General features: G+C 46.4%; 2 protein-coding genes across 5 annotated transcripts in view; one reads left to right on the plus strand and one right to left on the minus strand.

The window, feature by feature from the left end:
* Positions 1-16448, minus strand: part of STXBP4 (syntaxin binding protein 4) — a 30504-nt gene extending 14056 nt beyond the window's left edge. The window contains exons 1-9 of the mRNA XM_056550621.1: positions 16365-16448; positions 12533-12576; positions 11441-11573; positions 9074-9180; positions 8232-8376; positions 7449-7494; positions 5751-5830; positions 1987-2083; positions 1651-1769 (exon numbers count right to left, since the gene is read on the minus strand). Coding sequence (XP_056406596.1) covers positions 1651-1769; positions 1987-2083; positions 5751-5830; positions 7449-7494; positions 8232-8376; positions 9074-9180; positions 11441-11573; positions 12533-12576; positions 16365-16388 — 795 coding nt within the window. The 5' untranslated portion in view covers positions 16389-16448. The remainder of the gene's footprint in view (positions 1-1650; positions 1770-1986; positions 2084-5750; positions 5831-7448; positions 7495-8231; positions 8377-9073; positions 9181-11440; positions 11574-12532; positions 12577-16364) is intronic.
* The window catches only part of LOC130297764 (cytochrome c oxidase assembly protein COX11, mitochondrial), a 172630-nt gene that overhangs the window by 4742 nt on the left and 141261 nt on the right, over positions 1-26627 (plus strand). For 3 of the 4 annotated variants that reach the window (XR_008849679.1, XR_008849678.1, XM_056550626.1), the window contains exon 1: positions 16489-16692. Coding sequence is in view for 2 of the 4 variants with exons in the window: in XM_056550626.1 (XP_056406601.1) it covers positions 16489-16692 (204 nt within the window). In the remaining 2 variants the exon portion in view is untranslated. Of the gene's footprint in view, positions 1-1737; positions 1791-9115; positions 9254-16488; positions 16693-26627 lie in introns of those variants that run through there. The other variant, XM_056550628.1, reaches the window with a different exon arrangement.

The following is a 26627-nucleotide window of genomic DNA, read 5'->3' on the forward strand; positions in this document are numbered from 1 at the left end:
AAATTAATTTGTTGCCTTTTTCAATAATTCTCTCCTCACATAATCCCATTCAGCCTCCCGCAACTTCAAACGTACAGGTCCAGGAACTGCACAGAGGATAGAATGGGAAGCAGCTTAATGCCTATGGGATCAGGATATATAGTAGTTATACACCTCCCCTCCAGCTATATCTGTATACTGCTGCTATCTCTATGTGATCAGGATATATAGTAGTGATACATCTCTCCTCCAGCTCTATCTGTATACTGCTGCTATCTCTATGTGATCAGGATATATAGTAGTGATACATCTCTCCTCCAGCTCTATCTGTATACTGCTGCTATCTCTGTGTGATCAGGATATATAGTAGTTATATATCTCCCCTCCAGCTATATCTGTATACTGCTGCTATCTCTATGTGATCAGGATATATAGTAGTTATATATCTCCCCTCCAGCTCTATCTGTATACTGCTGCTATCTCTATGAGATCAGGATATATAGTAGTGATACACCTCCCCTGCAGCTCTATCTGTATACTGCTGCTGCTATCTCTATGGGATCAGGATATATAGTAGTTATACATCTCTCCTCCAGCTCTATCTGTATACTGCTGCTATCTCTATGAGATCAGGATATATAGTAGTTATACTCCTCCCCTCCAGCTCTATTTGTATACTGCTGCTATCTCTATGGGATCAGGATATATAGTAGTTATCACCCCTTCCAGCTCTATCTGTATAGTGCTGCTCTCTCTATGGGATCAGGATATATAGTAGTTATATATCTCCCCTCCAGCTCTATCTGTATACTGCTGCTATCTCTATGTGATCAGGATATATAGTAGTTATATATCTCCCCTCCAGCTATATCTGTATACTGCTGCTATCTCTATGGGATCAGGATATATAGTAGTTATACATCTCTCCTCCAGCTCTATCTGTATACTGCTGCTATCTCTATGAGATCAGGATATATAGTAGTTATACTCCTCCCCTCCAGCTCTATTTGTATACTGCTGCTATCTCTATGGGATCAGGATATATAGTAGTTATCACCCCTTCCAGCTCTATCTGTATACTGCTGCTCTCTCTATGGGATCAGGATATATAGTAGTTATACACCTTCCCTCCAGTCCTATCTGTATACTGCTGCTATCTCTATGAGATCAGGATATATAGTAGTGATACACCTCCCCTGCAGCTCTATCTGTATACTGCTGCTGCTATCTCTATGGGATCAGGATATATAGTAGTTATACATCTCTCCTCCAGCTCTATCTGTATACTGCTGCTATCTCTATGAGATCAGGATATATAGTAGTTATACTCCTCCCCTCCAGCTCTATTTGTATACTGCTGCTATCTCTATGGGATCAGGATATATAGTAGTTATCACCCCTTCCAGCTCTATCTGTATAGTGCTGCTCTCTCTATGGGATCAGGATATATAGTAGTTATATATCTCCCCTCCAGCTCTATCTGTATACTGCTGCTATCTCTATGTGATCAGGATATATAGTAGTTATATATCTCCCCTCCAGCTCTATCTGTATACTGCTGCTATCTCTATAGGATCTGGATATATAGTAGTTATACACCTCCCCTCCAGCTCTATCTGTATACTGCTGCTATGTCTATGGGATTGGGATACATAGAATAGGACATCTTACCTGACTGGTGACACTGTCTATAGAATGATTATCTTCAAATTCTTCCGCCATGAAATAATGTCTGAAATCTCTGTCTTCTAACTGCAGCTTCAGAATCTCTTTGGCCACGTGAATAAAGTCTACGGTCCGGAGGAGAACGGGTTAAGTATTTCATCATAAAAGGGGAGATTCTTCCATGTCAGTGGTCTGCAAACTTGGGACCTGCAAAACTACAACTCCCAGCATACCCAGACAGCCAACGGCTGTCTGGGTATGCTGGGAGTTGTAGTTTTGCAACAGCTGGAGGGCCCCAGTTTGAAGACCACCCTCCTATGTCATACGCTAGTAAAGTAATACCTCCAAAAGGCACAGTGTCATTGGCCTCCACCTCCATGTGGCTTCTCATCAGCTGCTTCTGTTCCTCTGTCAGGTTAATACCGAGATATATCAGCGCCTGGAATGGAAGGAGGCGGATACTGTCATTAATTACTGTCCCCTCATCTCTCCCTGTGTCAGTCATTAGTGTCCCCTCATCTCCCCCTGTGTCACAGTCATTACTGTCCCCTCATCTCTCCCTGTGTCACAGTCATTAGTGTCCCCTCATCTCTCCCTGTGTCACAGTCATTACTGTCCCCTCATCTCTCCCTGTGTCACAGTCATTACTGTCCCCTCATCTCTCTCTGTGTCACAGTCATTAGTGTCCCCTCATCTCTCCCTGTGTCACAGTCATTACTGTCCCCTCATCTCTCCCTGTGTCACAGTCATTACTGTCCCCTCATCTCTCCCTGTGTCACAGTCATTACTGTCCCCTCATCTCTCTCTGTGTCACAGTCATTACTGTCCCCTCATCTCTCCCTGTGTCACAGTCATTAGTGTCCCCTCATCTCTCCCTGTGTCACAGTCATTAGTGTCCCCTCATCTCTCCCTGTGTCACAGTCATTACTGTCCCCTCATCTCTCCCTGTGTCACAGTCATTAGTGTCCCCTCATCTCTCCCTGTGTCACAGTCATTACTGTCCCCTCATCTCTCCCTGTGTCACAGTCATTACTGTCCCCTCATCTCCCCCTGTGTCACAGTCATTACTGTCCCCTCATCTCTCCCTGTGTCACAGTCATTAGTGTCCCCTCATCTCTCCCTGTGTCACAGTCATTAGTGTCCCCTCATCTCTCCCTGTGTCACAGTCATCAGTGTCCCCTCATCTCTCCCTGTGTCACAGTCATTAGTGTCCCCTCATCTCTCTCTGTGTCACAGTCATTAGTGTCCCCTCATCACTCCCTGTGTCACAGTCATTACTGTCCCCTCATCTCTCCCTGTGTCACAGTCATTAGTGTCCCCTCATCTCTCTCTGTGTCACAGTCATTAGTGTCCCCTCATCACTCTCTGTGTCACAGTCATTAGTGTCCCCTCATCACTCCCTGTGTCACAGTCATTAGTGTCCCCTCATCTCTCCCTGTGTCACAGTCATTACTGTCCCCTCATCTCTCCCTGTGTCACAGTCATTACTGTCCCCTCATCTCTCCCTGTGTCACAGTCATTACTGTCCCCTCATCTCCCCCTGTGTCAGTCATTAGTGTCCCCTCATCTCTCTCTGTGTCACAGTCATTAGTGTCCCCTCATCACTCCCTGTGTCACAGTCATTAGTGTCCCCTCATCTCTCCCTGTGTCAGTCATTACTGTCCCCTCACCTCCCCCTGTGTCACAGTCATTACTGTCCCCTCATCTCCCCCTGTGTCACAGTCATTAGTGTCCCCTCAACTCCCCCTGTGTCACAGTTATTAGTGTCCCCTCATCTCTCCCTGTGTCACAGTCATTAGTGTCCCCTCATCTCTCTCTGTGTCACAGTCATTAGTGTCCCCTCATCTCTCCCTGTGTCACAGTCATTAGTGTCCCCTCATCTCTCCCTGTGTCACAGTCATTAGTGTCCCCTCATCTCTCTCTGTGTCACAGTCATTAGTGTCCCCTCATCTCTCCCTGTGTCACAGTCATTAGTGTCCCCTCATCTCTCCCTGTGTCACAGTCATTAGTGTCCCCTCATCTCTCCCTGTGTCACAGTCATCAGTGTCCCCTCATCTCTCCCTGTGTCACAGTCATTAGTGTCCCCTCATCTCTCTCTGTGTCACAGTCAGTGTCCCCTCATCACTCCCTGTGTCACAGTCATTACTGTCCCCTCATCTCTCCCTGTGTCACAGTCATTAGTGTCCCCTCATCACTCTCTGTGTCACAGTCATTAGTGTCCCCTCATCTCTCTCTGTGTCACAGTCATTAGTGTCCCCTCATCACTCCCTGTGTCACAGTCATTAGTGTCCCCTCATCTCTCTCTGTGTCACAGTCATTACTGTCCCCTCATCTCCCCCTGTATCACAGTCATTAGTGTCCCCTCATCTCTCCCTGTGTCACAGTCATTACTGTCCCCTCATCACTCTCTGTGTCACAGTCATTAGTGTCCCCTCATCTCTCTCTGTGTCACAGTCATTAGTGTCCCCTCATCACTCCCTGTGTCACAGTCATTAGTGTCCCCTCATCACTCCCTGTGTCACAGTCATTAGTGTCCCCTCCTTTCCCCGTGTCGCAGAAAAGGTCTCACCAGCTCCTACTCTATGTGCCAGAGGGTGGCCGCATTCTATGGGGTACATAACATTACCAAACTACAACAACCAGTGTGTAATTACCCAGCGGTTGAAAAACTACAACTCCCAGCATTCCCTGACATGCCATGCCTTTGTGTGTTGTCCAGCATGCTGGGAGTTGTAGTTTTGCAGCAGAGATACACCTCCCCTATGGTTTCAATGTGTTCACACATTATGTGTGTTGCTTTTGTCTTTTTGCTGCATTTTCCTCTGTTGCTGTGATTTTACAAACGTCGCTGCAAAAAAATGTGCAATTTTACCGCAATTGTGCAAATCATATTGGTCATTTTTACGGCGATTCAGGAGAATTGCCGCAAAAACTCCAAAAAGATGCAGTGAAAATTCAATGTACGAACACAGCCCAAAAGGCTTCACATTAAACACCTCAGTTGTGAAGACGAAAATGCACTTTGAATAAAGGAAATGCATCAAAACTTTGCATAATGTGAACTGAACTCAACTCATTTAGGAGTTTAACCAGTTCACCAGCATCAGCAGCCTAATTAAATGACCAGGTGCAGTAATCAGCCACCACACCCTCAGAGCAGTCATGGGGAATGTAGGCAGTGTTACAGAACCATTTTAATTACGGAGCCTAAAGGGTTTCATTAAAGGGGTACTCCGCTGCTCAGCGTTTGGAACAAACTGTTCCGAACGCTGGAGTCGGGAGCTCGTGACGTCATGCCCCGCCACCTCATGACATCACGCCCCACCCCCTCAATGCAAGTCTATGGGAGGGGGCGTGAGAGCCATCACGCCCCCTTCCATAGACTTGCATTGAGGGGGCGGGGCTATGATGTCATGAACTGCCGGTGTGAGGTGGTTTTTTGCACCCCCGTAGATCCATGCGTCCGCTCCTCCCCCAGCTCTCCGTACATTTCCGAAGCTAGAACTGGGGGAAGGCAGAGCAAGGGGAGGGAGGAGGTTCACGCCCCCTCCCTGAGGACGTAGAGCAGTGCTCCCAATGAGCTCTATGTGTAAAGGGGGACATACTGTATGGGCTAAAGGGTTACATACTGCACGGCTAAAGGGTTACATACTGCACGGGCTAAAGGGGGACATTTAGCCTGTGCAGTATGTCCCCCTTTAGCCCATACAGTATGCCCCCCTTTACACATAGAGCTCACTGGGAGCACTGCTCTACGTCCTCAGCTCGGGGAGATGAGGGAGGGACCTGCCGTGGAGATCTATGTCCTCAGGGAGGGGGCGTGCCGTAGAGATCTGCGTCCAGCCGAGCTCAGGGAGGGGAGATGAGGGAGGGGGCGTGAACCTCCTCCCTCCCCTTGCTCTTCCCTCCCCCAGTTCTAGCTTCGGAAATCTTCGGAGAGCTGGGGAAGGAGCGGACGCATGGATCTACGGGGGCGCAAAAAACCACCTCACACCGGCTCCAGTGTTCAGAAATGTTTGTTCCAAACGCTGAGCAGCGGAGTAACTCTTTAAGCAGTAGAACGGGGGGGGGGGGGGGGGGGGGGAAGGAATAATAAAATCACTTACCATTTCCAATTTTTCTACTTTGAGTCGGACATCAGGATTGAGAGAAGTCGTCCTTTGCTGGTTGCGTCCATGATAAGGAACTGTAAATCGAGGACCCAGGGTAACAGTTACTTATAAAGGGTTAAAGGGGTAGTCCACTGGCCAGGGTTCGGAACATTAAGTTCTGAACGCTGCGGGGGTAGGCCACGCCCCCTTGTGATGTCACACCAGGCCCCTTCAATGCAAGTCTATGGGAGGGGGTGTGGGGGCAGCCACGCCCCCTCCCATAGACTTGCATTGAGGGGGCGTGGTGTGACATCACAAGGGGGCGTGGTCGACCCCCGCAGCGTTCAGAATTTAATGTTCCAAACCCTGGCCAGTGGAGTACCCCTTTAAAGGTGATTAAGTACATACACCTCCTTTTCCTTTAACAGGAAGAAACAAACTTGTGATGCCTAAAGGGGAACTCCGCTCTTATAAAGAGATGATCAGAATACCAAAAATGTTCTTCTGTTCTACAGAATAGCGATATCACTGTTCATGGGTTGTGTCTGAGTCTTTCCTTATTTAAAGTGGTACTCCGGAGGGAAGACATTTTTTTTTTTTTTAAACAGATCTGTAAATTTCTTCTATATACAAATCTTAATCCTTCCAGTACTTATCAGCTGCTGTATGCTCCATAGGAAGTTGTGTAGTTCTTTTCAATCTGACCACAGTGCTCTCTGCTGACACCTCTGTCCGTGTCAAGCACTGTACAAATCCCCATAGTAAACCTCTCCTGCTCTGGACAGTTACTGATCCCGACAGAGGTGTCAGCAGAGAGCACTGTGGTCAGATTGGAAAGAGCAACACAACTTCCTCTGGAGCATACAGCAGCTGATAAGTACTGCAGTTTTATATAGAAATAACCTACAAATCTGTATAACTTCCTGTCACCGGTTGGTAGGGGATAGGTTAAAGGGGTTATCCAGGAAAAACATTTTTATATATATCTCAACTTTATATATAACTTCTATTAAAAAAATCTTAATCCTTTCAGTACTTATGAGCTGCTGAAGTTGAGTTGTTCTTTTCTGCCTAAGGGCTCTCTGATGACACTTGTCTCGGGAACTGTCCAGAGTAGAAGCAAATCCCCATAGCAAACCTCTTCTACTCTGTGTAGTTCCCGAGACAAGCAGAGATGTCAGCAGAGAGCACTGTTGTCAGACAGAAAACAACAACTCAACTTCAGCAGCTGATAATTATTGGAAGGAGTAAGATTTTTTTTATAGAAGTAATTTACAAATCTGTTTAACTTTCTGGAGCCAGTTGATATTATCATTATTATCATTAATCTAGAACAGTGTTTCCCAACCTGGGTGCCTCCGTTGTTGCTAAACTACAACTCCCAGCAAAAAAAGTTAGACTGCCGACACATTTCTATCATGTGCACCATGATTTCATCAAGGGATTTTTCATTAGTCAGAAATTGACAATTACATTATATTGAAAGGAGACCCCTTATACCAATGTTTCCTGACCAGGGTACCTCCAGCTGTTGCAAAACTTCAACTCCCAGCAAAACTAAGATCCCCCAACACATTTCTATTCTGTGCACCAAGAATTCATCAGGGGATTTTTCATAAGTCAGCCATTTACGAATATATTATATGGACTTCTAATGCCCATATTACGGATGTGTACTTTGAATGGTACAGAAGTGACTAGTGTGAGAGTTACCTGACGTGTCCGATAGGTGCTGCTCCTTTATACATCCGCTTTGGCTCTGCAGGATGGAAAAAAATAATAATAATATTAAAAAAAGAAAAAAAGGAAAAATAAGCTTAAAATTTTTTGCAAATATTGTTTAAGTAATAATGGGCAGAGGTGTCAGCAGAGAGCACTGCGGTCAGACAGAAAAGAAATTCAAAAAGAAAAGAACTTCCTGTGTAGCATACAGCAGCTGATAAGTACTGGAAGGATTAAGATTTTTTAATAGAAGTAATTTACAAATCTGTTTATCTTTCTGACACCCGTTGATAAAAAATAAAAATAAATTGTTTTCCACCAGGCTCGTGACATCACGGCCACGCCCTCTCAATGCAAGTCTATGGGAGGGGGCATGGCCATGACGTCATGAGCGGGCGTGGCCGTGATGTCACGAGCCTGGTGGAAAACATTTTATTTTTTATATTTTTTTTAATCAACTGGTGTCAGAAAGTTACAACAGATTTGTAAATTACCTCTATTAAAAAATCTTAATCCTTCCAGTACTTATCAGCTGCTGTATGCTACACAGGAAGTTCTTTTCTTTTTGAATTACTTCTGGCGCTGCACCCAAAGCTCTAAATGAACGCCGGGTGCATGCAGGGAGATGGAGGGGGGGGGGGGGGGGGGGTCGGGTCCCCAGCGGCCGTACCCCCACGATCAGACATCTTATCCCCTATCCTTTGTATAGCAGATAAGATGTCTAAGGGTGGAGTATCCCTTTTAAAATTAGGCGGAGGGTAAGGCAATACTTACAGCTATATTAGATTTAGTAGAATCTGGGGTAGAAGACATCTTTGGCAGTAAGTCAGTTTTCTGATGACCTTTTGATGCAGATAATATAGCGTCGCCGTGTTCTCCTTCTGGTCGGATATAAGAGATATCCCAAAATGAGCATTTCCTGCAGAGTAAAATACATCCATCAGCTACATATATTCTCCAAGTTCTGAGGATTACAACATATAAGACGAGTGGGGACACCAGCAATCTCTGCTACAGTGTTTCCCAACCAGGGTGCCTCCAGCTGTTGCAAAACTACAACTCCCAGCATGCCCGGACAGCCAACGGCTGTCCGGGCATGATGGGAGTTGTTGTTTTTCAACAGCTGAAGGCACACTGCTTGTTAAACACTGGTGTAAATCATCAGCCCAATATGTGATGTGTTTGTGATCGACCAGATAAGTAAGGGAGGAATTATCTGTGTGTGTGCTTCTGGCTAAAGGCTTAGCTCTGGTGTTGTATGCTGGGAGCTGTAGTTTTGCAACAGCTGGACACACCCTGGTTAAATACTGCTTTGCTATAAACAGCTATGGACAGGGCCGGCGCCACCAATAGGCAGGTTAGGCGCCGGCCTGGAGCGCCCAATTGATGAGGGAGCCCCCTGCAGCTGATCAGGGCACGCTGGACCATCTAAAGTACTTGCTTTATCCCTTCAGACCTTCTCCAACATAAGCCCCGCTGCAAAGTTTGCATTTTTAGTGGATTACAATAAATAAAGTTTTTCGTCATTGCTTAGTTCAGAAAGTAACAGTATAAAATCCAATCTATAGTTGTTTTTTAATTATCTTGCAGTTCCTATTCAGGCCACAGTGCCCTACCTTAATTTTACTCGATTTAATATGCTTTTTGCTTCCTCACAGGACACGCCGAACAAGGATTCTTTATTTACAGACACAACTTGGTCTCCGGGTCTTAATCTTCCATCCTAATGTAAGAAAAAAAAAAAAAAAAAGAGAGGGAAGAAATTGAATTCATGTGAAAAGCATTTCCTTAAAATGGTCAGTCAGAGTCAAACACTTTTTATATGGTGTTAATGATAAAAATTAAAGACCTTTTGTAATATAGTGGATATTTTGAATATTTAATAAACAAAACAGCTCCTGAAAATCCCACCACTAGGGGTCCCCATACCTACTGGGACACTAACCAGTCCTGCAGCAGCATCAACTTGTCCATGAGTCATGGATAAGAGATGACTCATGGACAAGGATGCAAGAGCAGATGCACCAATCACCTCCCACCACTACAAGGGAGGTGCAAATCCCCTCCCACCAGACACCAATCACCTCCCACCACAACAAGGGAGGGGCAAATCCCCTCCCACCAGACACCAATCACCTCCCGCCACAAGGGAGGGGCAAATCCCCTCCCACCAGACACCAATCACCTCTCACCACAACAAGGGAGGTGCAAATCCCCTCCCACCAGACACCAATCACCTCCCACCACAACAAGGGAGTGGCAAATCCCCTCCCACCAGACACCAATCACCGCCCACCACAAAAAGGTAGGGACACACCCCCTTCCACCACAACAAAGGAGGGACAGGCCCCCTTCTACCACACACCAATCACTTCCCACCACCACAAGGGAGGGATATGCCCCCTCCCAACACACCCTGGCCCTCCCTGCTTCATGGAGTGGTGGGGTGGGCAGGTGCCCCCTATAATGGGAGGGCTGCAGATAGACAAGTGCTGTACTCTGGTATCTCCAGCGCTCCCATAGACAATGCACAGAGCGCATGCTGACCCGGCGGTGCAGGCAGCTGCAAGATTAGGGGTCTCGTTCTGTATAGGGGATGTGTTTGATCACAAGGGGTCCGAGCTCTGGACAATCAGACACTAATCCGATTGCCTGTGGATAGGGGATGTATTCTTAAAGGGGTACTCCATTGGAAAACATTTTATTTATTTATTTTTTTTAAATCAACTGGTGCCAGAAAGTTAAACAGATTTGTAAATTTCTTCTATTAAAAAAAACAAACACCTTAACCCTTCCAGTACTTATCAGCTGCTGTTATGATCCACAGGAAGTTCTGTTCTTTTCTGAATTTCCTTTCTGCCTGACCACAGTGCTCTCTGCTGACACCTCTGTCCATTTTTGGAACTGTCCAGAGCAGAATAGGTTTTCTTTGGGTATTTACTCCTGCTCTGGACAGTTCCTAAAATGGACAGAGGTGTCAGCAGAGAGCACTGTGGTCAGGCAGAAGGAAATTCCAGAAGAAAAGAACTTCCTGTGGATCATACAGATGCTCATAAGTACTGGAAGGATTAAGATTTTTTTCATAGAAGTAATTTACAAATCTGTTTAACTTTCTGGCACCAGTTGATTTAAACAAAATAAATAAAATTTTCCAGTGGAGTACCGCTTTAAATGCTGGAGTACCCTCTTAAAAGGGATACTCCACCCCAAGTTATCCCCAATCCAAAACGTGTGTGATCGTGGGGTCTGACCGCTGGGACTCTCCGCGATCTCGGGACCAACGCTGCGGTGTTCATGAATTACAGACGCCCCCTTCATTCATGTCTATGTGTGACGGCTGTGGTAGCCGGTCATCCGGAACGATCAGAGTTCACTCCGTGCACCGGATGACTGGGGTGCCGTAGCAGAGATCAGACATTCTTTGAATAGGGGATAACATGTCTAGGGGAGGAGTACTCAATTAAAAGGGGTACTCTTTTTTTTTTTTTTTTTTTTAAATCAACTGGTGCCAGAAAGTTAAACAGATTTGTAAATTACTTGTATTAAAAAAAATCTTAATCCTTCCAGTACTTATCAGCTGCTGTATGCTCTACAGGAAGTTCTTTTCTTTTTGAATTTCCTTTCTGTCTAACCACAGTGCTCTCTGCTGACACCTCTGTCCATAGCAAACCTCTCCTGCTCCGGACAGTTCCTGACTTGGACAGAGGTGTCAGCAGAGAGCACTGTGTAGTGTAGTGTGTAATTCAAAAATGAAAAGAACTTCCTATGGAGCATACAGCAGCTGATAAGTACAGGAAGGATTAAGATTTGTTTTATAGAAGTAATTTACAAATCTGTTTAACTTTCTGACACCTGATGATTTAAAAAAAAAAAAAAATAATATGTTTTCCAGGGGAGTACCCCTTTAAGTCTCTAAATTAAGTTTAGCGCGTCATTTGCAGACAGTGAAGGCGTCGGCGTTGTATGCGGGAGAGGATACTGACCTTGTGACAGTCTCCACCAGGAATAAGACTCTTAATCTGGACTAAGGCTCCTTCTGATGTGCGGAGGCCTCCCACAAGGCTCAGGCCCAGGCTGGTTTCTCTCTTGATGGAGATGGTCTGGATCATGTCCTCACTTAAAGAGAAAACGACACGGGACAATAATACGGACTCACCCGTGTGCTACGTATAGGCAAATGTTAGGTAGACCACCCGTTCACATCTTGACGCGTTTCGGGCGCATGCGGCCGAAACGCGTCAAGATGTGAACAGGTGGTCTGCGCAGGTGTGATTTGGTCTACCTTCTTCTAACTTGGACTAAAGCTGCTGGATTTTCCGTATTTTCTACAATAACCTTACACGGTGCCCTTACCGCATGCCATAGACTTTACCTGTACTACCGGCTAATTGGAAATTCACCATAAAACCGTAGAGGATTCACGGCAACTACACAAAGTACAAATAAAGATAACAGGTGTAGTTACCGAATGCCGGGCCGGATTTACCATTAGGCATCTGAGGGCCTGTGCCTAGGGCGGCAGCGGGAGGTAATACTATTTATGTTGGTGCTGCCCAGGAAGCCTCAATGGGCGGAGGGTCAGAGGGCAGCAATGCAGCTGGTGGCTCTGGGCATTCACTGGGATGGGTCGGGATGTTTGATATCTTAGGAACGTTCAGCGTGGCCGACAGCTGTCTCGTCACGCACAAGAACGTTCAGCGTGGCCAACAGCTGTCTCGTCACGCACAAAAACGTTCAGCGTGGCCAACAGCTGTCTCGTCATACACAAGAATGTTCAGCGTGGCCGTCAGCTGTCTCGTCATGCACAAGAACGTTCAGCGTGGCCGACAGCTATGTCTTCATACACAAGAACCTTCAGCGTGGCCGACAGCTGTCTCCTCCTCACACACAAGAACGTTCATCATGGCCAACAGCTGTCTCCTCACACAAAAGAACATTCAGCGTGGCCGACAGCTATCTCCTCACACAAAAGGACGTTCAGCGTGGCCGATACCTATTTCATTATACACAAGAATGTTCAGCGTGGCCGACAGCTATCCCCTCTCGCCTTTGTAGAACACAAAAATGTATCTTACCTTATATCTATGGCAGTAGACATGAGGACGTTATCACAGCGGATCTATCAACAGAGAGAGACAGTATTAATGACATAGAAGACCCCCATACACATTACAGAGGAGGGGAGACCCCCCCATACACAGTACAGACGAGGAGACCCCCCCCATACACATTACAGAGGAGGAGACCCCCCCCCCATACACATTACAGAGGAGGAGAGACCCCATACACAGTACATAGGAGGAGACCACCATACACAGTACAGAGGAGACCCCCCATACACATTACAGAGGAGGAGAGACCCCAATACACATTACAGAGGAGGAGAGACCCCATACACATTACAGAGGAGGGGAGTCCCCATACACATTACAGAGGAGGGGAGTCCCCCATACACAGTACAGAGGAGGGGAGTCCCCCATACACAGTACAGAGGAGGGGAGTCCCCCATAGACAGTACAGAGGAGGGGAGTCCCCCATACACAGTACAGAGGAGGGGAGTCCCCCATACACAGTACAGAGGAGGGGAGTCCCCCATACACAGTACAGAGGAGGGGAGTCCCCCATACACAGTACAGAGGAGGGGAGTCCCCCATACACAGTACAGAGGAGGGGAGTCCCCCATACACAGTACAGAGGAGGGGAGACCCCCCATACACAGTACAGAGGAGGAGACCCCCCATACACAGTACAGAGGAGGAGACCCCCATACACAGTACAGAGGAGGAGACCCCCATACACATTACAGAGGAGGAGAGACCCCCATACACATTACAGAGGAGGAGAGACCCCCATACACATTACAGAGGAGGAGAGACCCCCATACACATTACAGAGGAGGGGAGACCCCCCATACACATTACAGAGGAGGGGAGACCCCCCATACACAGTACATAGGAGGAGACCCCCATACACAGTACATAGGAGGAGACCCCCATACACAGTACATAGGAGGAGACCCCCATACACAGTACATAGGAGGAGACCCCCATACACTGTACAGAGGAGGAGACCCCCATACACTGTACAGAGGAGGAGACCCCCCCATACACATTACATAGGAGGGGAGACCCCCCATACACAGTACATAGGAGGAGACCCCCATACACAGTACATAGGAGGAGACCCCCATACACTGTACAGAGGAGGAGACCCCCATACACTGTACAGAGGAGGAGACCCCCCCATACACATTACATAGGAGGGGAGACCCCCCATACACAGTACATAGGAGGAGACCCCCATACACTGTACAGAGGAGGAGACCCCCCATACACAGTACATAGGAGGAGACCCCCATACACTGTACAGAGGAGGAGACCCCCCATACACTGTACAGAGGAGGAGACCCCCCATACACTGTACAGAGGAGGAGACCCCCCATACACTGTACAGAGGAGGAGACCCCCCATACACTGTACAGAGGAGGAGACCCCCCATACACTGTACAGAGGAGGAGACCCCCCATACACTGTACAGAGGAGGAGACCCCCCATACACTGTACAGAGGAGGAGACCCCCCATACACTGTACAGAGGAGGAGACCCCCCATACACTGTACAGAGGAGGAGACCCCCCATACACTGTACAGAGGAGGAGACCCCCCCATACACTGTACAGAGGAGGAGACCCCCCATACACTGTACAGAGGAGGAGACCCCCCATACACTGTACAGAGGAGGAGACCCCCCATACACTGTACAGAGGAGGAGACCCCCCATACACTGTACAGAGGAGGAGACCCCCCATACACTGTACAGAGGAGGAGACCCCCCCATACACAGTACAGAGGAGGAGACCCCCCATACACAGTACAGAGGAGGAGACCCCCCCATACACAGTACATAGGAGGAGACCCCCCCCCCCCCCCATACACAGTACATAGGAGGAGACCCCCCCCCCCCCATACACAGTACATAGGAGGAGACCCCCCCCCCCCATACACAGTACATAGGAGGAGACCCCCCCCCCCCATACACAGTACATAGGAGGAGACCCCCCCCCATACAAAGTACATAGGAGGAGACCCCCCCCCCATACACAGTACATAGGAGGAGACCCCCCCCCATACACAGTACATAGGAGGAGACCCCCCCCATACACAGTACATAGGAGGAGACCCCCCCATACACAGTACATAGGAGGAGACCCCCCCAAACACAGTACATAGGAGGAGACCCCCCCCATACACAGTACAGAGGAGGAGACCCCCCCATACACAGTACAGAGGAGGAGACCCCCCATACACAGTACAGAGGAGGAGACCCCCCATACACAGTACAGAGGAGGAGACCCCCCATACACAGTACAGAGGAGGAGACCCCCCATACACAGTACAGAGGAGGAGACCCCCATACACAGTACAGAGGAGGAGACCCCCCATACACAGTACAGAGGAGGAGACCCCCCCCCCATACACAGTACATAGGAGGGGAGACCCCCATACACAGTACAGAGGAGGGGAGACCCCCATACACAGTACAGAGGAGGAGACCCCCATACACAGTACAGAGGAGGAGACCCCCATACACAGTACAGAGGAGGAGACCCCCCCCCATACACAGTACAGAGGAGGAGACCCCCCCCCATACACAGTACAGAGGAGGAGACCCCCCCCCCCCATACACAGTACATAGGAGGAGACCCCCCCCATACACAGTACATAGGAGGAGACCCCCCCCCATACACAGTACATAGGAGGAGACCCCCCCCCATACACAGTACATAGGAGGAGACCCCCCCCCATACACAGTACATAGGAGGAGACCCCCCCCATACACAGTACATAGGAGGAGACCCCCCCCCCCATACACAGTACATAGGAGGAGACCCCCCCCATACACAGTACATAGGAGGAGACCCCCCCATACACAGTACATAGGAGGAGACCCCCCCAAACACAGTACATAGGAGGAGACCCCCCCATACACAGTACAGAGGAGGAGACCCCCCCCATACACAGTACAGAGGAGGAGACCCCCCATACACAGTACAGAGGAGGAGACCCCCCCATACACAGTACAGAGGAGGAGACCCCCCATACACAGTACAGAGGAGGGGAGTCCCCCATACACAGTACAGAGGAGGGGAGACCCCATACACATTACAGAGGAGGAGAGACCCCATACACATTACAGACAGAGGAGGGGAGTCCCCCATACACAGTACAGAGGAGGGGAGTCCCCCATACACAGTACAGAGGAGGGGAGTCCCCCATACACAGTACAGAGGAGGGGAGTCCCCCATACACAGTACAGAGGAGGGGAGTCCCCCATACACAGTACAGAGGAGGGGAGACCCCCATACACAGTACAGAGGAGGGGAGACCCCCATACACAGTACAGAGGAGGAGACCCCCATACACATTACAGAGGAGGGGAGACCCCCCATACACAGTACATAGGAGGAGACCCCCATACACAGTACATAGGAGACCCCAATACACAGTACAGAGGAGGAGACCCCCCATACACAGTACAGAGGAGGAGACCCCCCATACACAGTACAGAGGAGGAGACCCCCCATACACAGTACAGAGGAGGAGACCCCCCATACACAGTACAGAGGAGGAGACCCCCCATACACAGTACAGAGGAGGAGACCCCCCATACACAGTACAGAGGAGGAGACCCCCCATACACAGTACAGAGGAGGAGACCCCATACACAGTACAGAGGAGGGGATCCCATACACAGTACAGAGGAGGGGACCCCCCATACACAGTACAGAGGAGGGGACCCCCCATACACATTACAGAGGAGGAGACCCCCATACACTGTACAGAGGAGGAGACCCCCCCCATACACTGTACAGAGGAGGTCTCCGTACACACCCGCCCCCTGCACTCACCTCTCCGCCCGCCCCCGATTTCATCCAAGCACCGAGTTCGGGCCAGATGGAGACTAGACAGTGAAGTCTCGCGAGAACGCGGTGTCTCCTTGGGATCACGTGACGCGGTGTCCTCGGCGCCGTGATGTCACTGTGGAGGTTTGGGTGCCGGGGTCCTGGGCGGTGGGCTCCGCTCCTGAGATGTTGTCTCCGGGGGTTCGGGAGCCAAAACAAGCAACAAGACTGGAGGACGCGGAACAAGACGGTGCTGACCTACGTGACCGCCGCGGCCGTGGGGATGGTCGGCATGTCCTATGCTGCCGTGCCGCTCTACAGGCTGTACTGTCAGGTATATACGGTGTGCCCCTATATACAGAGACATACGGTACACGGTGCTCCTATATACAGAGATATACGGTACACTGCTCCTATATGTCCTATATACAGAAATATACGTACACTGTGCTCCTATATACAGAGATATACGTACACTGTGCTCCTATATGTCCTATATACAGAGATATACGGTACACGGTGCTCCTATATACAGAGATATACGGTACACTGCTCCTATATGTCCTATATACAGAAATATACGTACACTGTGCTCCTATATGCCCTATATACAGAGACATACGGTACACAGTGCTCCTATATACAGAGATATACGGTACACTGCTCCTATATGTCCTATATACAGATATATATGTACACTGTGCTCCTATATACAGAGATATACGGTACACAGTGCTCCTATATACAGAGATATACGGTACACAGTGCTCCTATATGCCCTATATACAGAGATATATGTACACTGTGCTCCTATATACAGAGATATACGGTACACTGCTCCTATATGTCCTATATACAGAAATATACGTACACTGTGCTCCTATATGCCCTATATACAGAGACATACGGTATACAGTGCTCCTATATACAGAGATATACGGTACACTGCTCCTATATGTCCTATATACAGATATATATGTACACTGTGCTCCTATATACAGAGATATACGGTACACTGCTCCAATATGTCCTATATACAGAAATATACGTACACTGTGCTCCTATATACAGAGATATACGGTACACTGCTCCTATATGTCCTATATACAGAAATATACGTACACTGTGCTCCTATATGCCCTATATACAGAGACATACGGTACACAGTGCTCCTATATACAGAGATATACGGTACACTGCTCCTATATGTCCTATATACAGATATATATGTACACTGTGCTCCTATATACAGAGATATACGGTACACAGTGCTCCTATATACAGAGATATACGGTACACGGTGCTCCTATATACAGAGATATACGGTACACTGCTCCTATATGTCCTATATACAGAAATATACGTACACTGTGCTCCTATATACAGAGATATACGTACACAGTGCACCTATATGTCCTATATACAGAGATATACGTACACTGTGCTCCTATATACAGAGATATACGTACACTGTGCCCCTATATACAGAGATATACGTACACTGTGCCCCTATATACAGAGATATACGTACACTGTGCTCCTATATACATAGATATACGTACACTGTGCTCCTATATACAGAGATATACGTACACTGTGCTCCTATATACACAGATATACGTACACTGTGCTCCTATATGCCCTATATACAGAGATATACGGTACACAGTGCTCCTATATGTCCTATATACAGAGATATACGTACACTGTGCCCCTATATACAGAGATATACGTACACTGTGCTCCTATATGCCCTATATACAGAGATATACTGTACACAGTGCTCCTATATGTCCTATATACATAGATATACGTACTGTGCTCCTATATACAGAGATATACGTACACTGTGCTCCTATATACAGAGATATACGTACACTGTGCTCCTATATGCCCTATATACAGAGATATACGTACACTGTGCCCCTATATACAGAGATATATGTACACTGTGCCCCTATATACAGAGATATACGTACACTGTGCCCCTATATACAGAGATATACGTACACTGTGCCCCTATATACAGAGATATACGTACACTGTGCCCCTATATACAGAGATATACGTACACTGTGCCCCTATATGTCCTATATACAGAGATATACGTACACTGTGCCCCTATATGTCCTATATACAGAGATATACGTACACTGCTCCTATATGCCCTATATACAGAGATATACGTACACTGTGCCCCTATATGTCCTATATACAGAGATATACTGTACACAGTGCTCCTATATGCCCTATATACAGAGATACACGTACACTGCTCCTATATACAGAGATATACGGTACACTGTGCTCCTATATACAGAGATATACGTACACTGTGCCCCTATATACAGAGATATACGGTACACTGTGCCCCTATATGTCCTATATACAGAGATATACAGTACACTGTGCCCCTATATGTCCTATATACAGAGATATACAGTACACTGTGCTCTTATATGTCCTATATACAGAGATATACGGTACACTGCTCCTATATGTCCTATATACAGAGATATACGTACACTGTGCTCCTATATGTCCTATATACAGAGATATACGTACACTGTGCTCCTATATGCCCTGTATACAGAGATATACTGTACACAGTGCTCCTATATGTCCTATATACAGAGATATACGTACACTGTGCTCCTATATGCCCTATATACAGAGATATACGTACACTGTGCTCCTATATGCCCTATATACAGAGATATACAGTACACTGTGCCCCTATATGTCCTATATACAGAGATACACTGTATACAGTGCTCCTATATACAGATATATACTGTACACTGTGCTCCTATATGCCCTATATACAGAGACATACGGTACACTGTGTTCCTATATACAGAGATACGGTACACTGTGTTCCTATATGCCCTATATACAGAGACATACGGTACACAGTGCTCCTATATGCCCTATATACAGAGACATACGGTACACTGTGTTCCTATATACAGAGATACGGTACACTGTGTTCCTATATACAGAGATACGGTACACAGTGCTCCTATATGCCCTATATACAGAGACATACGGTACACTGTGCTCCTATATGCCCCTATATACAGAGACATACGGTACACAGTGCTCCTATATGCCCTATATACAGAGATATACAGTACACTGTGCCCCTATATGTCCTATATACAGAGATACACTGTATACAGTGCTCCTATATACAGATATATACTGTACACTGTGCTCCTATATGCCCTATATACAGAGACATACGGTACACTGTGTTCCTATATACAGAGATACGGTACACTGTGTTCCTATATGCCCTATATACAGAGACATACGGTACACAGTGCTCCTATATGCCCTATATACAGAGACATACGGTACACTGTGTTCCTATATACAGAGATACGGTACACTGTGTTCCTATATGCCCTATATACAGAGACATACGGTACACAGTGCTCCTATATGCCCTATATACAGAGACATACGGTACACAGTGCTCCTATATGCCCTATATACAGAGACATACGGTACACAGTGCTCCTATATGCCCTATATACAGAGACATACGGTACACAGTGCTCCTATATGCCCTATATACAGAGACATAGGGTACACTGTTCCTATATGCCCTATATACAGAGATATACGTACACTGCTCCTATATAAAGAGATATACGGTACACTGTGCTCCTATATGCCCTATATACAGAGATACACGGTATACAGTGCTCCTATATACAGAGATACGGTACACTGTGTTCCTATATGCCCTATATACAGAGATACACGGTATACAGTGCTCCTATATACAGAGATATACGGTACACTGTGCTCCTATATACTCAGATATATGTGAGAGAAAAAGGTGGAATGATTTTCTCATAACAACCAATCACAGCTCAGCTTTCACTTTACCTCAGCTCATTAGCTGATCTGTGATTGGTCGCTGTGGAAAAATCTCTCCACTTTTTCTCTCAGACAGTTTGATAACTATTGTTTTATATATTGTGTGAGTGCCCCCTCCTGCCTGGTATATACTGTGTACTGTGTGAGGGCCCCCTCCTGCCTGGTATATACTGTGTGAGTGCCCCCTCCTGCCTGGTATATACTGTATACTATGTGAGGGCCCACTCCTGTCTGGTATATACTGTATACTGTGTGAGGGCCCCCTCCTGCCTGGTATATTCTGTATACTGTGTGAGGGCCCCCTCCTGCCTGGTATATTGTGTATACTGTGTGAGGGCCCCCTCCTGCCTGGTATATACTGTATACTGTGTGAGTGCCCCCTCCTGCCTGGTATATACTGTGTACTGTGTGAGGGCCCCCTCCTGCCTGGTATATACTGTATACTGTGGGAGGGCCCCCTCCTGCCTGGTATATACTGTATACTGTATACTGTGTGAGGGCCCCCTCCTGCCTGGTATATACTGTATACTGTGTGAGGGCCCCCTCCTGCCTGGTATATACTGTATACTGTGTGAGGGCCCCCTCCTGCCTGGTATATTCTGTATACTGTGTGAGGGCCCCCTCCTGCCTGGTATATACTGTATACTGTGTGAGGGCCCCCTCCTGCCTGGTATATACTGTATACTGTGTGAGGGCCCCCTCCTGCCTGGTATATACTGTATACTGTGTGTGTGCGCCCCTTCATTTCAGGTATATACTGTGTACTCCTGTACTGTCAGGTGTATATACTGTGTACTCCTGTACTGTCAGGTGTATATACTGTATACTGTGTGTTCCTGTACTGTCAGGTATATATACTGTATACTGTGTGTTCCTGTACTGTCAGGTATATATACTGTATACTGTGTGTTCCTGTACTGTCAGGTGTATATACTGTATACTGTGTACTCCTGTACTGTCAGGTATATATACTGTATACTGTGTGTTCCTGTACTGTCAGGTGTATATACTGTATACTGTGTGTTCCTGTACTGTCAGGTGTATATACTGTATACTGTGTACTCCTGTACTGTCAGGTGTATATACTGTGTACTTCTGTACTGTCAGGTGTATATACTGTATACTGTGTACTCCTGTACTGTCAGGTGTATATACTGTATACTGTGTACTCCTGTACTGTCAGGTGTATATACTGTGTACTTCTGTACTGTCAGGTGTATATACTGTATACTGTGTACTCCTGTACTGTCAGGTGTATATACTGTATACTGTGTACTCCTGTACTGTCAGGTTTATATATACTGTATACTGTGTGTTCCTGTACTGTCAGGTGTATATACTGTATACTGTGTACTCCTGTACTGTCAGGTATATATACTGTATACTGTGTGTTCCTGTACTGTCAGGTGTATATACTGTATACTGTGTACTCCTGTACTGTCAGGTATATATACTGTATACTGTGTGTTCCTGTACTGTCAGGTGTATATACTGTATACTGTGTGTTCCTGTACTGTCAGGTGTATATACTGTATACTGTGTACTCCTGTACTGTCAGGTGTATATACTGTGTACTTCTGTACTGTCAGGTGTATATACTGTATACTGTGTACTCCTGTACTGTCAGGTGTATATACTGTATACTGTGTACTCCTGTACTGTCAGGTGTATATACTGTATACTGTGTACTCCTGTACTGTCAGGTTTATATATACTGTATACTGTGTGTTCCTGTACTGTCAGGTACATATACTGTATACTGTGTACTCCTGTACTGTCAGGTGTATATACTGTATACTGTGTGTTCCTGTACTGTCAGGTATATATACTGTATACTGTGTACTCCTGTACTTTCAGGTGTATATATACTGTATACTGTGTACTCCTGTACTGTCAGGTGTATATATACTGTATACTGTGTACTCCTGTACTGTCAGGTGTATATACTGTATACTGTGTACTCCTGTACTGTCAGGTGTATATATACTGTATACTGTGTACTCCTGTACTGTCAGGTGTATATATACTGTATACTGTGTACTCCTGTACTGTCAGGTGTATATACTGTATACTGTGTACTCCTGTACTGTCAGGTGTATATACTGTGTACTCCTGTACTGTCAGGTGTATATACTGTGTACTCCTGTACTGTCAGGTGTATATACTGTATACTGTGTGTTCCTGTACTGTCAGGTGTATATACTGTGTACTCCTGTACTGTCAGGTGTATATACTGTATACTGTGTACTCCTGTACTGTCAGGTGTATATACTGTATACTGTGTGTTCCTGTACTGTCAGGTATATATACTGTGTACTCCTGTACTGTCAGGTGTATATACTGTGTACTCCTGTACTGTCAGGTGTATATACTGTATACTGTGTACTCCTGTACTGTCAGGTGTATATACTGTAAACTGTGTACTCCTGTACTGTCAGGTGTATATACTGTATACTGTGTACTCCTGTACTGTCAGGTGTATATACTGTATACTGTGTGTTCCTGTACTGTCAGGTATATATACTGTGTACTCCTGTACTGTCAGGTGTATATACTGTGTACTCCTGTACTGTCAGGTGTATATACTGTATACTGTGTACTCCTGTACTGTCAGGTGTATATACTGTATACTGTGTACTCCTGTACTGTCAGGTGTATATACTGTATACTGTGTACTCCTGTACTGTCAGGTGTATATACTGTATACTGTGTACTCCTGTACTGTCAGGTGTATATACTGTATACTGTGTGTTCCTGTACTGTCAGGTATATATACTGTGTACTCCTGTACTGTCAGGTGTATATACTGTGTACTCCTGTACTGTCAGGTGTATATACTGTATACTGTGTACTCCTGTACTGTCAGGTGTATATACTGTATACTGTGTACTCCTGTACTGTCAGGTGTATATACTGTATACTGTGTACTCCTGTACTGTCATGTGTATATACTGTATACTGTGTGTTCCTGTACTGTCAGGTGTATATACTGTATACTGTGTGTTCCTGTACTGTCATGTGTATATACTGTATACTGTGTACTCCTGTACTGTCAGGTGTATATACTGTATACTGTGTACTCCTGTACTGTCAGGTATATATACTGTATACTGTGTGCTCCTGTACGGTCAGGTATAGTGGGTAGTTATACTTACCGTAATTCTACTTTCCTAGAGTCCAGAAGGCAGCACAGAAGGGTAATTTGGTCTCCTGGACCACCCATCTAGAATTAAAATAATTAATTAATTACCCCCTGTCCCAATGGACCATAAATTGACCCCGCCAACTCAAGCACACTGGGGGAGATTTATCAAAGGATTTAGACTGTTTTTTCCCATCTAAATTTGTTGCACAGAAAGTCGCAGTGTAAATATGTGCGACTTTATTGCTTTAGAACATGATGCATTCAAGTCTATTTTAGATGGAAAAATCCATTGGTGCTGAATTTATCAATAGCGACTTTTCAGCAACAAGTCGCATCGGCTGAAAGTACGCTGAAATGTCAGACCATACTGGAGCAGGTTTAAATACAGTCTAAAGCATAGATCCCGAAGTCCATGCGCAGAATTTATCAAGAGCTGTGCGACCTTTGATAAATTAGGCACACAATAGACCAGCCTAACGCTCTGCAGTTTGGTCTATATTGAGGCAGGACATAGACAGCTTTGATAAATCTCCCCCACTGTGTAATAAAATAGACCGACTGATGCAAAACATAACTTTATTGGGAGGGTATGTGTGCTGCCTTCTAGACTCGAGGAAAGTAGAATTATTGTAAGTATAAATACCCACTTTCCTCTCCGTCCATCCGGCAGCACAGAAGGGATATAACATAGAACAAAACAGGGGGGCTTAATATCTGTGAACTGCGGACAACACCCCGGTGCTGAAGGTTGGGCTCCCGGTCTGCAGATCCAACCGATAGTGTCTGGCAAATGTGGATGAAGATGACCAAGAGGCAGCATTGCAAATCTCCCACAAGGATATCTGCTCCCTTTCAGCCCAAGATGTAGACGTTGAGCGTGTAGAATGGGCCCTTAAGCGATGCGGTGGTTCCATTCCTTCTTTAGTATAGGCTTCTATAGGCAAATAGCAGGTAAGTGCCCGCTTCACATCCAATGTAGAGAACTTCCGTTCTTCCTCTGAGCCAGGATCCGGACAAAACACTGGCAGAAAAGACTCCCTGTTTATACTTTCCGCTAACGGCACCTTTGGAATGAAAGATGGCATAGTTCTGAGTCGAACTCCATCTGGCCGAATTCTGAGATAAGGTTCTTTAGAAGATAGAGCTTGAATCTCTCCTAATCTCATGGCGGAAGTAATAGGAACAAGAAAAAGCAGCTTCATAGATGGCCATCTAAGTTCTACTGCATCCAAAGATTCAAAAGGTGGATTAGTCAAAGCATTGAGTACTAGAGCCAGATCCCAAGCTGCCACTGGAGGACGAACTACAGGACTCAACCTCTTCAAAGCTTTAAGGAACCTGATGATAAGCGGCTGATTGTTGAATCTCCCTTCTTTCAGAGCATTAATGGCGGTTAAGTGGCCCTTTAAAGTGTTTGTTTACTTTAAGCCCTCTGTCATGACCCCACTGCAGGATCTGTAGAACTGAAGACAGAGAAACTTGTAACCCCGACTCAGTCAGCCATGCCTGGAACTTTCTCCACAATCTTGAATAAGTGAAGTTCGTGGAAGATTTTCTGGACACCAGCAGAGTCTTCACTACCTCATCTGATAATCCTAGATGCTTCAGTCTTTCCACTTCAGGAACCATGCTGCCAAATGTAGACGCTCCGGTTGAGGATGGAAAACCCCTTCTGAAGCAGAAGATCTGGAAAATTGCCTGCTGACAGCTGTAGCAGTACTGGGAACCAGGCCCTCCTGGGCCAAAATGGGGCTATTAAAATCACTGATGGTGATTCTGCCAGAATCTTGCACAACATCGGGGGCAGAATAGGAAGAGGAGGATATAGGTTAATAAATCTCTTGCTCCAGAGTAAGGAAAATGCGTCTAGCACATCTGACTGGTCGTGTCTCCTGAGAGAACCGAATCTCGCCAGCTTGCGATTCTCCCGGGTGTCCATTAGATCCAACTCTGGAACTCCCCATTTCTCTGTTAACAATTTGAGATAATTCGGATTCAGCGCCCACTCTCCTGACTGAAGTAATTGACGACTTAGGAGATCCGCATGCTGGTCTCGAACCCCTTTTATATATATTTACTGCTCGAAGGTCTGAGACAACTGGCTTTGCCCATTTCATGATAAGGGCACACAGATCCTGAAGAGACTGGCAACGAGTTCCCCCTTGTTTGTTGATATAAAAAGCGGTAGCGTTGTCGGTCTGCAATAAAACAGATCTTCCTAAGGCTGCATTCACACTTCGTTTTTACATTACTGGTGCCGGATCCGGCTGGGGAGGGGCACACCAGGCTCTCCCGTACCACAGCCGGACCAGCGCTGAACTCCATTTACCTGACACCGGTCCGCAAATTTTTGACCCGTATCCGGTTCTGTGACCAGACCTAAAACAGTAGTATACTACGGTTTTAGGTCCGGTCAGGAAACCGCATAAAAATACATTGACTTTAATCTAGAGCCCATATCCAAATGCTTATCCGGTCTCTTCCATTCCTTCTCCATGATACGTTGGAGCACAGTACCCGGAGCGAGTGCACAGGATTTTATTCACTTACCCGACCTGGAGGGCTAAAGTAATCTTTATTGTAGCGGCATCAGAACTCGCAACAGCTGGAATTCACTGACCAAAGTTGCGGTGCTGATGCAGTAGCAGGACTCCGCACTGCGGCACACAGACAATACAGGTATAACCAGGACCCAGCGCTGGAATAAATCCTTCCCACTTAGGTATGACCAGGACCCTGCACTGGTTCATTTGTACATACCTCAATAGCTGTAATGCCTGGACCCCGCACTGGCTATGCCTTGTCATCCATACAGCATTTCTTTAACCGGGACCCCGCACCGGTATAATGGGATGACAGGGAAGCCAGGACCCCACACTGGCAAATACTTACAAAATAGATGTAGCCAGGACCCCACAAGACGGATGATGAGCAAAAATACGAGAGGTCCCTTGCAGTAAGGAGGACCAAAAAAAACTGTGCTTGAGTTGGTGGGGTCAATTTATGGTCCATTGGGACAGGGGATAATTAATTATTTTAATTCTAGGTGGGCGGTCCAGGAGACCAAATTACCCTTCTGTGCTACCGGATGGACGAAGAGGAAATACTGTATACTGTGTACCCCTGTACTGTCAGGTATATACTGTATACTGTATACTGTGTACCCCTGTACTGTCAGGTATATACTGTATACTGTGTACCCCTGTACTGTCAGGTATATACTGTATACTGTG

The sequence above is a fragment of the Hyla sarda genome, chromosome 13, assembly GCF_029499605.1.
Source record: "Hyla sarda isolate aHylSar1 chromosome 13, aHylSar1.hap1, whole genome shotgun sequence".
NCBI classification, from domain to species: domain Eukaryota; kingdom Metazoa; phylum Chordata; class Amphibia; order Anura; family Hylidae; genus Hyla; species Hyla sarda.